At 43.6% G+C, this 17,969-nt stretch overlaps 1 protein-coding gene across 1 annotated transcript in view; it reads right to left on the reverse strand.

Moving 5' to 3' along the window:
• The window catches only part of TARBP1 (tRNA guanosine 2 -O-methyltransferase TARBP1), a 118,210-nt gene that overhangs the window by 35,668 nt on the left and 64,573 nt on the right, over positions 1-17,969 (reverse strand). The window contains 4 exon segments of the mRNA XM_075064163.1: positions 13,700-13,888; positions 13,982-14,243; positions 14,658-14,851; positions 17,248-17,409. Of these exon segments, the coding sequence (XP_074920264.1) occupies positions 13,700-13,888; positions 13,982-14,243; positions 14,658-14,851; positions 17,248-17,409 (807 nt within the window).

Here is a 17,969-nt window from a genome sequence, read left to right on the forward strand (position 1 = left end):
AGGTAACTTATTTTATTGGAAGTTATATACACCTTTCATATAGTAATTGGTTCAATACAAGATATTACCTCACCTACCTTGTCTCTTTAGATTATTTAAGTGTATTTGCAGTACTGCTCTAATATGCTGGTCTTGATTCCTGAGTCTGAGATTTGCTCAGCATTATGGAAGTGAGGGTGTCTTGGAGCCAGTTACAGTTCCCTAATTCTGAGGGCCAATGGCTGGGCAACAATTCACCCATTATGCGGGGGACCCCACAGCTCAGAGCTGCAAGGGATGGGACCCGGAAACTCTGAGCCCCCATGGGTGGTGGCAGCCCCTTGAGCTCCCAGCCAGGCCCCCGCAACTGTCCAGCGACTCCCCCATTTTGTGATGGCTATTTTTAGTGAAAGTCAGGGACAGGTCAAGGGCTTCCATGAATTCTTCTTTATTGCCCGTGACCTGTCCCAAAAATATCTGTGAAAAAATCTTAGCCTTATATATAAGACATGGTTACTCACTCTGTGCATTAACTGTGATTCTTTGAGATGTGTCCCCCTTTGGCTGCTCCACTCTTAAGCGCACTTGCACCCTCTGCACCTGTGATGGGAGATTTCTCATAGCATTATCTGTTCAGCCTCCGCGTGCATATTAATTAGTCTCGTGCTCCGTGGCATTGTTATATAGCATGGGCAAACTGCAGTCAGTTCCTTCTCTACTGAGAAGCTGCATAGCAGAGAACTCCGAAGAAGAGGGGAAGGAGTGCAGGTAGTGGAGAATCCCTAAGGACACACAACTCAAATAAGCACAGTTACTGCACAGGGCGAATAACCATTTCTTCTTCTTCGAGCAGTGTCCCTTTGGGTGCACCACATCAGATGAGTACTCAGGAGTTCCCTCTAAGGAAGAGGGGGCTTTGGAGTTCAGTCCAATACTGACGAAATATAGCCAAGCCAAACGCAGCATTGGAAGCAGAGTCATGAGTTATTGCTAGTGCTCACCAGACACGTGTACAAAGGTCCAAATCACGCTCTACATATTTCAATGATGGGAACATTTTTGAGAAAGGCAGTAGAGGTGGGAACAGCCCTTGTAGAGTGAGTTCGTATACCCCAGGGTGTTTGGAGATTTTAAGATTGATAGGAATAAATAATGCAGTCAGATATCCACTTGGAAAGTCTTTGTTTAGAGAGTGCAGACCCTCTTGATCTGTCTGAGATCAAGACAAATACTTTGGGAGTCTTTCTGAAAGGTTTAGTCCTGTGAACATAGAAAGACAAGGCTCCCCTGACATCAAGTGTATGTAATGGCACCTCCTCTTTGCTTACATGAGGTTTGAAGTAGAAAATCAGAAGGGGAGTGGGTTGGTTTATATGGAACTCAGGAGTTTTTTTGGTAAAAACTTGGGATGTGGTCGTAATATGATCTTGTCCTTGAAGAATACTGTAAAAAGAGGATGTACCATAAGGGACCTTATTTCCCCAATGTGAGTCAACGTGGTGGCTACCAGAAATGCTGTTTTCATGGATAAATGGAGGAGTGAGCAGGTAGTCATTGGTACAGGCAGTGATCTTGTAAGGCATTTAAGAATCAGATTGGGGTCCCAAACTGCAGTAGGATGCTTAACTGGCGAAAGGAGAATTCCAAGTCTCCTGAGGAACATCATGTATTTGTACCAATCTCCTAGAACTGGAAGGGACCTCAAAAGGTCATTGAGTCCAGCCCCCTGCCTTCACTAGCAGGACCAAGTACTGATTTTTGCCCAGATCCCTAAGTGGGTGGGTGTGATGAAAGCTGATGGTATTGTGAATCTCGACCACTCCTAGGGGAGTCCAGATAGAGCCTAAGTGGGCTTCTTCGGTAGTAGGTGATAAGAGGTAGAGCTCTTCTTGCCACCTTGGTCCACTGACAGTACCAATGACCTCTCAGAGCCCAAGACTTTACAGTCTTCAGGTTTGAGAGTGCCCTTGATACCTGAGGAACAAGCAGCTTCACTGGCACCGGGTCAGAGACCAATGGGTGCTGAAGTGGATGGAGTTATCAGAGACGACAACTTCTTCAAGCTACATTTCCTACCTGGAAAACTCTAGCAATGGTCTTTGGGAGTCTTTTGGGTACTCCTCTGAGATGCCCTTGAGGAGTGCAGTTTGGAGAAAGTGGAGGCAGCAGACTTACTCAGAGGCTGGTGTATGGGGGCGTCCTCTGGCCTGGGTCAGAGGCTGGGCGCAGTGACCTCTCCATCATGAAAAGTCAAAGTATGATGTCCCTGTTTTTTTCTGGTTCTAGATTTTAATGTCAGACAGAAGTTGCACTTTGGGGAAATACGAGATTCTCTGAGTCAACTGATGCACTGGGAGTATCCATCACTCTCCAGGATTGCCTCCCAACAAGACAAGAAATCCCCAAAACCAAAAGAACTAGGCACACCCTCCCAGTGAAGTAAAACTCCAAGGAGTGGAGAAAAGCTATCTAAAAAGTACTAAGAGGCTATCTGTCTATATATATATATATTTTGAAAGATATGTTTTTTAAACTACTACAACTAAACTAAAAACATGGTTACTTACCTTGTAACTCTTGTTCTTCGAGATGTGTTGCTCATATCCATTCCAGTAGGTGTACGCGCCGCGCGTGCACGTTCGTCGGAAACTTTTACCCTAGCAACTCAAGCGGGCCGGCAGGTCGCCCCCTAGAGTGGCGCCGCTATGGCGGGTGATATATACCCCTGCTGGCCCGCCCGCTCCTCAGTTCCTTCTTGCCGGTTACTTCCGACAGATGGGAAGCGAGGCGGGTGTGGAATGGATATGAGCAAACACAGCTCGAAGAACAGAGTTACAAAGGTAAGTAACCGTTTCTCTTCGAGTGCTTGCTCATATCCATTCCAGTAGTGATCCCAAGCCTTACCTAGCAGTGGGGTCGGAGTGAGAAGAGTCCACACGTGCGCAACACGAGAACCGAAGGCCGGCATCATCCCTGGACTGCTGGACCAGGCATAATGGCTAGTAAACGTGTGCACGAGTGACCAGTCGCCGCTTCTGCAGATTTCCTGCGATTGGGAAGCTGCGAGGAACGCTATCTGACGATGCCCTGGGCTCTCGTGACGAGGTGCAGTTATACGCCCCGAAGGGAGAATGGCGCAGAGTTCGTAACATGTTCTTATGCAGGACCGTTACCACAAGGAACCTGTGTGAGGAAGACTGGCATTGCCCCTTGAGCCGCTCAGCTATTGCGAAAGAGCTGAGTGGACTGCGGAACGGCTTAATTCTATCATATATAAAAGGCGAGCGCCTCTGCGCACGTCTAGGCAATGTAATGTTGTTCTCATACGAGATGAATGAGGTTAAGAGAAAGAATACGGGAAGGAATAGTCCTGGTGATAACGGGTGGAAGGCTGAGACAAATTTTGGGGAGGAATGCCACGGTGCGGCTCAGTTACTTGTTTGTGGATGACCGTGTATGGAGGTCCACGACGGAGTGCGCGCAGCTCTGATACGCGCCTACGCGGAGTGTGATGCCACCAGAACGCCGTTTCCAGACAAATGGAGGAGGAGCATTGTAGCCAGCGGTTAAAGGGGGGAACATAGAAAGCACAACGAATCGTTAAGTATCCCAGGAGGAGGACCTGGATACGGTATTGAGGGTAAGGCGCGTCAGCCCTTGTGAGGAATTCTAGTGATCAGTGGGTGCGAAAAGGCGAATGCCATCGCCCCAAAACGATGTGTGAAAGGTGGAGATGGGCCGCCAAGTGAACCCGGAGCGAGCCGATATGCCATGCGCTGTGTTGAGCGACCATACGGTAATACCAAGAATGACTGGGATCGGAACTATTGGCAGGGGTGGAAGCGGCTTTTCCGCACACCAGACACGTAAATACGCCTCCACTATGGCTCCGCCGGTCGTCCTCACCGTGGAGTGGCTTTCGAACTGCGCGAAGTACATATGCTCATGGGGAAAGCATGCAATTGGGACCCTAGTTAGCCGACGCAAGAGCCACCCCGAGAAGTGAAAGGACTGAGAGTCGCGGGTGACGAGACACGGCCGTGGTCCTGCGGTGATCAGGTCAAGGTGAACGAGGCGGGGACAGGGGTCCACTACCGTACAGGTCCAGGAGCAAGAGTCACCAAGCTGACGGGTCGGCAGTGCGCTGGAGATCACAAGCGGGCCTGTCCCTGCCGCCTCAGTAAGGACCTTGAGGATTATATGGAACGGAGGGAAGGCATAAAAAAGTGCGTTCACTACACGGAATCAGGAGGCATCGCTACCGATTCTCGCTCGCGGGCCTTGGAAGGAGCGAACAGCGACACTTCCTGTCGGCGAGATGCATAAAAGATCCATGTGGGATCCCCCACTTGCGGAAAAGGCTAAGGGTACGTCTGGGCGAAGGGAACCATTCGTGGGGAGCTGAACGCCGATCTGAGATGTCGCAGGGGTATGCGCGCCCGACCGGGAGAAAGGAAGCGACTAGGTGGAGCGAGGTGGCGGTAAATCAAAATTCCACAAAATTAGGCGCCGACGAGAGAGAGATCTCGTCCCCGCTCTGCCTTGCTTGACATAGTATACTGGCTGTGGTGTTGTCTATGAAACTGAGTACACAGCGGCCCTTGTGATCTGCCGATGGAAGTTGACAAGCAAGCGGACCGCTCTCGAATCCGGACAGTTGATTGGAGAGAGCAATCGGGGGGACCCAGCGACCTCGCGTCCTTCACGCCCCTCGATGTTGGGCTGTCCCCATCCCAAGATCCGATGCGCCGTAGTGAGGGACCATCGGAGGCTGGGAGGATGGATGGGCGCCGCGCGAGGAACGACGACTCCTCCAGCCCACTTGAGGGAAGGTATGGTCGTGCTGGGACGTGACGAGGTCATCTGCAATGCACGACTGGGCTTGGCGCAGCTGAGGGATGAGCCACAACTGCAGAGGTCTGAGCGTAGCCTTGGGCGGCTGGCGTCACGACAGTGCAGCCGCGCCATGTGGCCCAAGAGTGAGGCAGAGTGCGAGTAGAAGTTAAGAGGTGCTGCCTGAAACCTGCCGGGAGGATGGTCCGACAAAGCCTGGAATTAGGCGAAGGAAGATAGGCCTGGCCGATGGGTAGAGTCTAGGACGCGCAGACTGGAACATTTCTACTGTAGGGACGAATGGACTTCCTCTAGCATTCAGCCAGGCCCTACGGTTTTGCAAAAAGGCGGGTTGAATTTCATGCGGACGTGAGAGCACTGGCCTGCTGACGTCTCGGATACAGCCAGTCGTCCCGAGGTAGGGAATATCATGGCACCACAACGGCTGCGCGAAGGAAGGGCACACACGGGCCATGAACTTGCGTGAGAACTCTCGGGGCCCGCCGAGAGGGCCGAACGGGAGGACGTGAACTGATAATGGACGGCTGCCTATGAGAAAGCGCAAGAACTTCCGATGAATGCCGGCGAAAATGGCGATAATGAAAATAGGGTCTTGCATGTCGAGCGCAGCGTACCAGACGTTCCATGGATCTAGGGATGGATGATGGTCTCCCAGGAACCATGCGGAATTCAACTCAGTAATATTGTGAGGGTCCGCGGAGTCAAGGATGGCGGAGACCTGCCTTGGCTTGGGATACAAGAGAGTAGCGGAGTAGAACCCTCTGCCCCTTTCTCGTTTGCGGGACCTCGCTTGGATGCACCTTTGTCGAGGAGGCGGTTTGCTACTCCCGGAGGAGGATCTTGCTTCGTGAGAGGGGTCCTGAAGAGGTGAGGGGCGCGGAATGGCGGGTACGAGGCAAACTGCAAGGTGGTTATCCAATACCGCAGCGATGCGAGGACCAACGGTCTGAAGTGAGCCGGGCCAGGAGCGCGGAGGAAGTAGGAGAGACGGTCGGAGGAAGGTGGAGAGGCGGTTCAGGAGGAAACTGCTACATCGCCCCTCGGCGCTACTCTTCAAAATGAGGACTTCGAGCACGGAAGAAGGCTTGGTACGGTCCTTCGCCTTGACCCCTTGTTTACCAGACTGTCTGCGCCTGCCATTCTTATTGCAGTGCACTGAGAGTAGTTGTCTCTTCTGGGCGGGGGAGGCCTAACGCTGTGTTGTAGCTTGCGGCGGGAAGGTCTACGCTGTGTGCACGGGCGTATGCAATTCCAAAGAGCCCGCATAATGGACCCGTGTATCCTTTAGGCTTCCTGCAGCCGCTGGTCGTCTATAGAGAACAGGCCCTCGCGCTCGGATGACGTGAAGATCCTGAGGTGTCTGGGTCCGGAGGAAGGCCAGAGACTGCAGCCAGGAGATACGACGCATCGTGACAGGCCGAGATAACCGTACCGAAAAGGCAGGTTCTGGCGCAAGAGTCGGGCGCGTCCAGTGCCGCCTTCGCATGAGAGGTGCGTGCAAACTTTCTTTCCTACGTCAAAGGGTGACGAACTCCTGACGCGAGTGCTGTGGCGCGGGAGCGGAGCTCTTTGAAATTTATCACCGGCTGCAGAGTGTTAAAGCGAGCTAGCGCATGTGTAGGCAGCCTCCTGGTCCCGCCATAGCGGCGCCACTCTAGGGGGCGACCTGCCGGCCCGCTTGAGTTGCTAGGGTAAAAGTTTCCGACGAACGTGCACGCGCGGCGCGTACACCTACTGGAATGGATATGAGCAAGCACTCGAAGAAGAACTCCTACTACAAACAACTAAGCTAAGGTAAAACCAATGCAGACAACTGTTAAGGCACTGTCTCAGACCAAGGCGGCTGAGAAGGAACTCGGTGGTTCACTCACGCAGTGGTGTGGAGCACGAGACTGAGTAAGGCCAAACAGACACTGTTAGAAATTTCTGATCAAAGGGGCAGAGGGCACAAGTGCACCTAGGAGTGGAGCACCCACACAGACACTACTCAAAGAAGAATACAATGATCCAGTGTTTTCATACAAGTAAAAATCCTTGCCTTTTTCTGACCCTCTAATATTTGGAAAAAATGCATCTGTTTATTTCGATGGGCTTATATATTTAGAGTTGCAGAATTGCTTCACAATTTAGTGGGGAAAAAAAACCCTAATTTCTATTTCCAAACTAAAAATTTCTTCATATATATCAAATGGTACTTTTTCTAATTTTCCCAAATGAGGATTAAGTCCACGGCAAGTTTAAAGTTAAAATGGTTGAATTACCAAAGTGCAAAAGTGTGTCCAAAGCATTTTCTTAACATGTGAAACGATCTTTCTTTGCCATTGCTCTGACATTTCAAGTAGCTGAACAGATTTTAAAACTTTTCCGCCCCCAAAACCCCCCAAACCATAAATACACTCAGCCCAAATTGCAGGCCCAAAGTAGAAATGCTTCCAAAAAGTGGTAAACCTCTAAAAAACAGGGATTTAGAATGGTAACAGTTCAGCTATATTTTATATAATATGTAATTTGAAACAGAGTTTTAATTATGATTTCTTCTCAGAATGGTTTACTAAGCTAGAATCAAGCCTGGGAAAGGCAGAAGATTTTATGGAATAAAATAAATTATTTCCAGAAAAAAAGACTATTTTGCCACTATTATACAATCTTCTGACTGCCATATAAGCTGTCTTTGTAACCATAAAAAGTGCTGTGATTACTACAAACTAAAATATTCCTGCAAGAAGGAAGGATCTTTAACTGAAATACTGAAACACATCTGATATTTCAAATAAAAATAATTTGAGAAATATTTAATATTCTTTCAAAAAATCAGACTCGTGAAATTATCTCTCTGAAATTCAAGGATAAGAGTTGGTAAAACCACAATGAAGGAGGGATCTATACTGCTCTTCATCTATCTGTTTAACCTTCAGAGAACAAGCACGATACTTTCTGTACATTTCAACAAAATCCTAAAATCCTTTTCCACGGATTCCTTAACCAATAGGGTAAAAATCCATCACATACAAAAAATAAATTTAAACCCATGGTAAAGTGTGCATTTGTATGGATCCAGTGAAAAGGAGGAAAAAGGCAGAAGAAATAAGACCACAAGCACAGAGCTGTGGACACCTCTTTGTGTATTCTGTGGTGGGAGTACTCCATTTTTAGCTCAAAACTACCCTTATGCCCACTTTTTGGCTAATGTTCTAAAGCTGGTAGAGTCCACCATGGTAGACAGCAGACACATTTTAACTATATTTCTAAAGCAACTCAGTAGCCCACAGTTCAATTTTTAATGGTCTCTTAAGCTAAAAACTATAGGGACACTGTACAGAAGTCAATGGCAAGAGCTACTGCCAAGGAGTAGGGTAAGAATGTACATAAGTAGACACCTGCTTAGGAACTTTATCTTCATTTTCTTATGAAGGGACAGAAGGTAGGTTGGACTCTTAGTTGTGTATAGGAGACCTTCATTATCTCCTTGATTCCTGTGGCCATGGTATGTCCCACTGCAGACAATGGGATAGCTGTCACAGAGACTCAAAACTCTCAACACTGACACAAATATACCTTGGCATGAAAATATACTAACACAAAAACTACAAATATTTAAACAAACAACAGCAAACAAATGATGACTACAGCTCATAGGTTCAAACATTGAGCCTGCGATTGCCAGGTGTGATGGTCTGTGAAGAGAAAGACCAAACAGAGAGGTCAGATACTGATTTCTATTACTTGGAATTATTTTACTTGTATATGCTAAGGCAACAACATGTTTTCTTTCAGCTGGGATCCAAGCAAGATTGCTACTGCTAAATATGATGTAACTATTACTGAATGTAGATACTGTTACATTTTAACATTTTTTTGATTAAGTGGATTTCAAAGAGAATGCACTCAAAAAGAATGAACTGACAGAAAAGAAAACCAATGGGTATTATCTTTTGAAAGCTCTAAAAATAAAAGGTTACTCACCTTGTGCAATAACTGAGGTTCTTTGAGAGATGTATCACTGTGGGTGCTCCACTTCAGGTGTCAGTGCGTCCTGGTGCTGTCGATCAAAGATTTATGGTAGCAGTGTCCGCATGGGTCACGCATGCACAGTAGGCATCTTGTGGTGCCGCTGGTGCCGCGTCTAGTGCACGCATGACCCAAGCCCTCCAGTTCCTTCTCTTCGCAGTAAGGACTCTGCAGTACTCTGAAGCAGAGGGGAGGAGGGCGTGTAGTGGAGCCCCCACAGGGACACACATCTCGAAGAACCTCAGTCATTACACAAGAAGAAGAGACGATTACTCACCAAGTGCTGCCCCTGTGGGTGTTCCACTTCAGGTGAATGTAGAGCAGTGCCCCTCCGAAGGCAGGAGGGACTTTGGGTTCATTTGAGTCATAGAGGTAGATACGATTAGGCCAACTATGGCATCAGACCTGGAGTCTTGAGTGATTGCATAGTGCTCAGTGAATATGTGGACAGAGGCCCAAGTGGCCGCCCTGCAAATCTCTAATATCGGAACAACGTTTAGGAACACAATTGAGGTTGAAACTGATCATGTGGGGTGTGCTCTGATGTGCATAAGAGGGTCCGTGTTCCAAATACGATAGCAATGTTGAATGCATGTGGAGATCCATTTAGACAGTCTCTGAGTGGATACTGCGCAGCCTTGCTAATGGTCGGTAGTAGAAACAAAAAGTCTAGGTGATTTTTGGAAGGTATGGTCCTTTCCAAGTAAAATGCTAATGCATGCCTGATGTCCAGTGTATGCAAGACAGCCTCTGTTGCGAGTCCTGTGAGGCTTGGGACAGAACGTGGGAAGATGGATTGGTTGACTCATATGATGTTATCTTCAGTAGGAATTTGGGGGGCAGATGTAGTGCAACCCTGTCTTTGAAGAACAGCATGTAGGGAGGATCAGCCATGAGAGCCCGTATCTCTCTCACCCATCTGGATGAAGTAATAGTGACCAAAAAGGCCATTTTCATGGATAAATGAAGGAGGGAATAGATGACTAGGAGTTCAAATGGCGGTGTGGTGAGGCATTTCAATACCAGATTGAGGTCCCAGGCCACAGCAGGTTAGTGAACCTCTGGGTAAATGTTCTGGAGACACGCGAGAAAGCGTTTAGTAATAGGGTGCACAAAGATCAAGGTCTCATCAATCTCATGATGGAATGCTGTAATAGCCACAAGATGGACTTTGATTGAGCTTGTTGCTAAACCCGAGCATTTCAGCTCCAGTAGGTATTGCAACACTAATGGTGGCGATGTTGTGGAGGCTGTCACACATTTTTCTTGACACCAGGAGGAGAATCTCTTCCACATTTGAAGGTAAGTATTACATGCAGTCACTTTCCTGCTGTTTAGTAATACACGTTTAACTTGCTTTGAACAGGCTAGTTTACCATAATGGAATCATGCAGGAGTCATGCTTGTAGGTGGAGTTTTTTCATACTCGAGTGAAGAGTGCAACTGCTGTTCTGGGACAGCGGGTCCGGATGGCAAGGTTGAGCTCAAGGGCCACATATTGCCATGTCCATCAGGTAAGGATACCATGCTTGCCTGGGCCATGTTGGGATGATGAGGATGACCTTGCCCTTCTCTATTTGTATCTTGTTTATCACACCTGATATCAGGGGAATCGGTGGGAATGCACACATTAGTGTGCATCCCATGCGGTGAAGAAGGCATCCCCTAGCGATTGTGGTTCCATTCCCACTTTTGAGCAGAACATTGCGCATTTGTGGTTTGTTGGGGATGCAAGCAAGTTGATAAGTTGAGTGCCCCATCTGCGGAATACAGATTGCAGGAATCCCTTGTTCATTTCCCATTTGTGGTCTCGAGAGAAGCACCTGCTTAGTGTGTCCACCATTGCATTCTGGCAACTGGGAAGGTAGGAGGCCAAAATGTTTGTGTTGTGGTGAATGCACCAGTTCCACAGTTTTATGGCTTCAGTGTATAGTGAGTGAGATCGAGTGCCTCCCGGTGATTGATGTAAAATATACAGGCATTGTAGTCAGTCATTATGCAAACTGGATTCATTCTTTATGTGAGGTAGGAAGTGTCTGCAGGCATTGAGGACCACACATAGCTCTAGTAGACTGATGTGCAAATGAATCTCCACAAGAGACCATTTACCTTGAACTGTGTGCAAATGCATGTGGGCACCTCAGCCTATCAGTGAGGCATCCATCGGAATTACTACTGATGGGGGTTCCTGTTGGAAGGTAAGGAGATGCCCAATGCATACATTTTTTGGTCTTGTCCACCAGTGTAGAACCCAGGACATGGTGTGGTACTGTAAGTTGTCCAGGATACTGTGATACTGTAAGCCGTTTGCGCTATGTCTTCTTCGCTCGGGACTCAGTGGTGCTAAAGGTGCCCGGAGTGTCATAGGTGCTCACCCAAGCATGTGTAGGCATTGGGAGTAGCGACCTGGTAGGAGACCACCTATGTTTCTGTGCCCTCTTCCTCGGTCTTTTAGAGGAAGGCATGTCTCCTGCTCCTAAAGGAGGGGTGCCCAGAAAGGAGGTCCGTTGCTCTGTCTCTGGTTGGAGACATTCCTCCATCAGGATCATTTTGTGACAGAGATCCCGGTCACACCGGGCTCCTGCCTTCGGGTTGTTACAGTGGGTTCATTTTGGTGGATATGCACTTGACTGAGACATCGGACACACAAGGAGTGTCCATCAGAAACTGTCATTGCTTCCCGGCAGGAGCTGCATAGCTTAAAGCCTGGGGAGCCAGGCATCTTACATGGTTAACCGACCCCACAGCAGGGGAACTACAGGAAGGTAAACTGGGAGAAAGGAAACTTTTTTTTTTTGATCCAACAAAACTAACACTAACTACAACTTTCTCTATGACTAACTATTTAAACTATTATTTCTAAAAGTTTGGCAAAAGTGATGAACACTGCCCCAGAGCTCAGTCTTCAGCTGAGGATGGTAGACAAGGAATTGGAGGGCTCAGGTTGTGTGCGTGCTAGACTCGACACCAACAGCACCGCAAGACACCTACTGCACACGTGCAACCTGCGCAGACTCTGCTATCATAAATCTCTGGTCGACAGTGTCGGGATGCATCGACACTTGTAAATGGAGCATCCACAAGGGTAGCATTCAAAGAAGAATCAAGATCACACTCTTAAAACACTTCCCAATATTTATGGTTTTAATCGGCCAAATACAAGCACAAAGCTTTTTGGAGATTATTTAGTTTTGCCATAAGAACTTCCTGTTCTTTATTATTTTGTAGCCTCTTAATGCAACTAAGGATATGCTATCTTTCTATTGCTCTGCCCATCTACAGTGGAACCAAATATTTTTAAAGGGAGAATATTTTTCCTCTTTAATCAGAAGTAGGAAGCCAGTGGAGTAAAAGGTTTTTCTTGTCTTGACATTAGTCAAGAGATCACACAAAAGCCTTCAAGTCCTTGTTGGCTTAATATTGCTGTGGGCATCATCAAAAACTCAATATTTACTAAGCTACTATAAGCATCATCTGAGATACTACATTTATTTTCTATTCTAAACACAAAGGAAAAACAATAATACTCTCAGCTACCACTATGTGGTAACTAATGGTAAACAGTGACTTTTAAAATTCATTTACTAGGTAACAGATTAAGAAAAACATAATTCATAAATTGATCAAATATATACACAAAGATGAGGAAAGGAGCAAAAGAAAACGCCACAATTTAGACCACACTGGACTACAGTTATTTGGTACCAAAATACACCATAATAAACTTGCATGCTGGCATCAAGGATCTAACTGTAAAAATGATAAAAAAAAAAACCGTAAACTTTATAATCAATACGAACAGCCAAAAATGATTTTACTAAAAACCAGGAAAATAGGAGCTTTCACTCAAATCAAAATTTTCCTGAAATTCTCCCTCTCCCTTCATCAAATGTAGCTGAAGCAACCGGACTCCTGGAGGATAGCAAATGACATACCTCACCAAAGTCAACAAAGATGGATTTCCTGTTTTCCAGAATGGCAAGTAAAAATATAATAGAATTGGCTCCAAAGTTAATAAATTCATCTTTCTTTAAGTTAATAAAATCTTTGTTTGCAAGAGTACATTTTTTCCTCAGCATTCTGGAATCCTGGGAAAAAACCTCTCTACAGCAGCAGCAAAAGTATGTTTAAATAGTGTCTTAACTTCATGTCTAACAGCTCACCAATGTTATAAAAAACAGATCTATAAACCACTGGATAAAGATACAAGTAATAATGCATACTGTAGATATGAAATTATAGCAAAAAAACTCACTAATGAGACCAAAGGAAACTGAAATCATTTTCACGAATTCAGAAAATCTTGGATAGGCAGGGAAGTGAATAATTTACAAGTCAAAGGTACAGTACCTTTCATTACCTATATCACAGGAACAAGTAAAGGGGAACTGGATGAGTGAAACAAATTGCAATGAGATATAAAGCCTCTCTCTTGTAGGTCACCATTTTGAAGCCAGCACAGATTGGTAGGTCCAAAAGTCATTGCCATGTAATGATTTTTTGTGATCTACAAGAAATGTTCTTTTTCTGTGTAGTTCATAGTAGACAATTTTCCCTTCACCGCTCACTAGAACCCTAGATGGCAGGACCAGCAGAGACGGCATGGACTTAATGGACCTGAAAATTAAACAACCTTTTTGCCCCTAGAGGCAGTCCCTCCAGAAAGGGTGGAATACACTGGACTGATGTTCTGAAGATAAACAAAAATGACTTTGGCTCTAGTGCTCTCAATCCAGCATCTTTTGTGAGGAGAAAAATTAATTGAGACAGCTGAGAGAACTAAAAATCATCTATTAAGAAAATATGTCTTCTGCTCAACAATTTACATACATTTACAAAAAAGAACACTAACACTTACCTCCTTTATTTTTGAATATGCTTGACCTTTGCTACGTGCAGCAACAGCAAGAACTTCAGTGTCAAACACAAACTGAACAAAGGCTTTTAAATTAGACCAAAATATTAGCTGTGTGTTGCTCAAAGAGGATATAACTTTCCAAGCCAGATCAAATGCATCTATGCAGAGAGATTCGGATGAGCACAGGAGCTGAATATAAAGAGAAGGAAAGCAGTGTTTAATTTCTGGGTGCAAAAAATCTTCATTATTGTTACTGACCATAGCTTTGCTTTTTTCTCTTACCTTGGGAACAAGCAGTTTCATGCAATGAAACACAGGTAAAACCTGGTCAGAAGGCAAAAGAGTTAGAGCTTCCAGTGCAGACTGCAGAGTTCTTATTGGCCTTTGGACTGCAAGCAAAGATAGTTCCAGAGTCTCATCATTTGACAATGGTATACATTTATGATACTTATTTAAAATAAAATGAAGGCAAACCCACTGGTCATGTACATAGCTTGCAACGATTTTCCCCCATCCTTGAGAAGATGTGGATTCCTCAAATAAACTGTAACAGAGAAAATACTTTTAAGTCCATATTAATACTTCAGTTTCTTTACATACAAACTACAGGCCATAATGTAATGTTCTAACAGAAAGCAGATTAGAATTAAAAGTCTAAATGCCAATTCAACTCCCATTAAATTCAGTGGAAAGATATCTATTCACTTCAGTAAGAATCAGTTGAATCCTAATTCCCTGTCTACTACAGAAAGAGCTAAGATGAGCAAATCCATTTCGCTTCCACCATATTCTGGATGTGAAGAGTAAAAAGACTCATTTAGCTACTTAGACATCCTGAATTTATTAAGTTAACACTTACGAACTTTTTATCTTGTCAAATATTACCAAAAAAGTTATCTTAGAGTTAGTTTGTATTAAAGATGTATAGAGAGTGATTTGAACTGTAGCATGGACATACCTATTTTTTTCTTCAATATAGGAAGGCTTCTTTAATACTTGATTAAGTTTAACAGAGGAAATAAAACCTTTTAGGGTTTCAACAGCATGTAGAGATTTAAGTTGAAGTTCAGGTTTCTGATCAAAAATCTCACAAACCACAGTTAGTGAGGCCATACTAACTACTTTTTGAATCTGTTCTCCAAGCTTTGGTTCCTAGAAATGAAAAATGAAAAATCACACAATCAACATACTAAAATTTCCCCTAATAAATTATGAATAATATACGGAAACATATTGAATACCTTTAAAATATTCTATTACATATGAAAATCTGATTACAAAGTAAAATGTAGGGAAAAACAGATGTGTGTATATATATTTATTTCATCTTACAAATTACAACCATTCCTTTATCAGCACCAGCCCTGTAGTTTGACTATGACATGACATTCATAGTCAACTGAGTGGGCAGAAATTAACTTATGTATTTTTACTAATAATGGAAATGGTAAGAAATTAATTTCATTCTAGTACATTACAGCACTTGTGCCAGTACAGTTAAGGCTGAACTGCAACTAAGGTCAGTCTTAATTTCATATTTTCTATTTTATGTCACAAACTTAGTGTTAAGCAAATATTGAAATGCATACCTGACACAAGGATATTTTTCCCCAAATCAAATTTCTCACAAATTGTAAGTTTGACTTCTATGATTTATGGAAATCTGAACAAAAAGTAAAATTTGGCATATGTAGCCAGTGTCCTCCAAGGCCAGTAGAGAGAGTAGTTAAAGCAGTCTAGAAGGTAACAATGGTCACTTCAACTAAAGGGGAATTATTGTGTCTGAGAAGCAGAGCAAGCAGAAGAGACTATGCAATCTATTATAGCATAAAATGCAGCTCACTTCCAATCAAAATATATTAATTTGTGTGTAAAGTTATATAGGAACAAGTATGCAGGGGTGCGGAAAGGGTTATATAAAAGATTATATAAAAAATTACTGAGCGCTGTCAATGTGTACAGCACTGTGCAAAATGCAATATTATAACAGATTATTTTCTGAATGCCTCCAGCTATCAGAAACATAGAAAATGTTTCTAACCTCTGCCCGCCTTCTCTATGAAGAATGGCTGTAAGAATTTGCTGCAATCTTTCAACAACACATAACTAACAGAGACCCTATTCAAACACTCATTACTGAGGAAAACCCCTTCTGATTCAACTAAAGTATTGACTTGGGAAGAATTACTGAGTCAGGCCTCAATATACTGTTACAATATGTTACTAATCCACAAATGTCATTTTTGTTTAATAAAATTATAATGATAAAATCACAAATACCTGAAAAAAACTAACTTGTTTTTCCACTTAGTCATGCAAAATAATACTAGTGTGTTTTGTTTCTCATTCTGCTCTCAGTGTATGATTTAATTTCTTAACTTCTTTGAGCCTACTGATTTGTTCTGACAAGGATAGGATCAGGATATTAGCGGGTGTTTATCACTGCCACTATAATTAAGGTTAAAAAACAGTTTCAAACATACAATTCTGTTTTTACACAATTCACCAAAACATTCACTTTGTGTACTAAGGGTAACAGTGATTTATGCTAATACAAAAATGAGAAAGTGAGCAAAAGCTGTCCATTCATTTTTTCAGTTTGTCAAGGCTGAAAATAAACACATTTTTTCCCATTGTAAAATTCAATCCTTTTAAAAAATATCAGGGCTACCATAAAATAAAAACAGATATGGATTTGGCATGAATGTAATCCTTCTCTCTTTTTGAACTAGTATCTTTGCTTGGATTGGGGGAGAAAAATATTTTGATTCAAGAAAAAGATGAATGCATATTCTAGAGAAGATATACCTTAAACCTAGAGACACCACCTTAAAGATGTACTTTGCACGCATTCACAGCTCAGTTAAAGACATTCTGCTCCCACTGTAGTAATCATTAAAGTCCCACTAACTTAAAAGGAAGCAAGAAAGACACACACACACACACAGGAAATTAAATCCCCCCAAAATCTTTTTGACAAAGCATTAATGTCAAGTCTGGAAATTCCAAAAGTTAAAGTTCCTCTAGCAATATGAATTCAGCCATGTTTCACATCAAACTTTTCTCTCTCTCTTGAAAAATGACAATATTAACCTATTACTCTACATATAACACATATATAACTATAGGATATAAAACGTGGAGGAATGAATACTGCAACAGAAAATGTTAGCTTTTGGAATTTCTTGACCTTGCAAATTAAACACTGTATTAATACTAACTTTTTGGGGGATGGGGTTTCAATTTAATTCTATTTTCAAAGCTATCTAACATTTTACTGTATTTTAGGCAAAGGCCTGTGAGCGCTACACAAACAATCTTATTTGAGAAAAATGTTTACTGCCACCAATGCATTGCTTTAGCTATATAGCAGCTATATACCATTAAAGAACTACAGCACTACAGTACTAACAATGTCCTTTGGGAACCAGAGTGTTTCAGTGCAATACAACACTGCAGATGAATTACACAAATGAGTTTTCTGTAAAGTAATATATTCATTAATATTTGTATCATATAGTTATGCCATTTATCCCTTGTAAAATTACCTGTTCATTGCCCGTCTCCTGCAGATTTTTAACAGAGGCATTTATCAGAGAAGAGATGGAATTCCAAATGGAGGGCCCCTTTTTCCAGCCAGCGTTTGAGCATAAATTCACCAGCTCTGACAATAATGCTAAGTATAAATTACAACGATCCAGATCTGAAACCTAAAATGAAGAAGGTAGATAGAAACACTAAAAAGGGGAAAAAATAAATAGAAAATGAGACAGCTAGAAAAAGGCAGGAGCAGCAGCAACAACTACAGTTGAACAGCCTCTCTTCTTGTGGCTAAACACACTTTCTTCTCTCCGTTCCTGTCAGGTTCCCCCCCTCCACCTCAGGGTTCTCTGAGTAGCCAACAACAACTTTGGTACTATGAAAGAAATCTCCAGTGTTCGTTTTTGTTTTGCTTTGTTTTTTTTTATTAGAAACTTCCTTTCCTCTCCATTTGACCACAGGCTCTGCCCTTTTTCCTGTGGGTCCATATATTGTTTCAAACTCTCAGTGCAAACTCAGCTGTTTGATAACTGGACCACTGCTTTTTCTTCTTCTGCAGATGTCTCACCAGAGTCCTAAGAAAATAGCGTACTTCTCCCTCGCCCTACTTCACTTTCCCACTATGGGTACGTCTACACTACGGGATTATTCCGATTTTACATAAACCGGTTTTGTAAAACAGATTGTATAAAGTCGAGTGCACACGGCCACACTAAGCACATTAATTCGG

Source organism: Chelonoidis abingdonii, chromosome 3, assembly GCF_003597395.2.
Source record: "Chelonoidis abingdonii isolate Lonesome George chromosome 3, CheloAbing_2.0, whole genome shotgun sequence".
NCBI lineage: Eukaryota > Metazoa > Chordata > Testudines > Testudinidae > Chelonoidis > Chelonoidis abingdonii.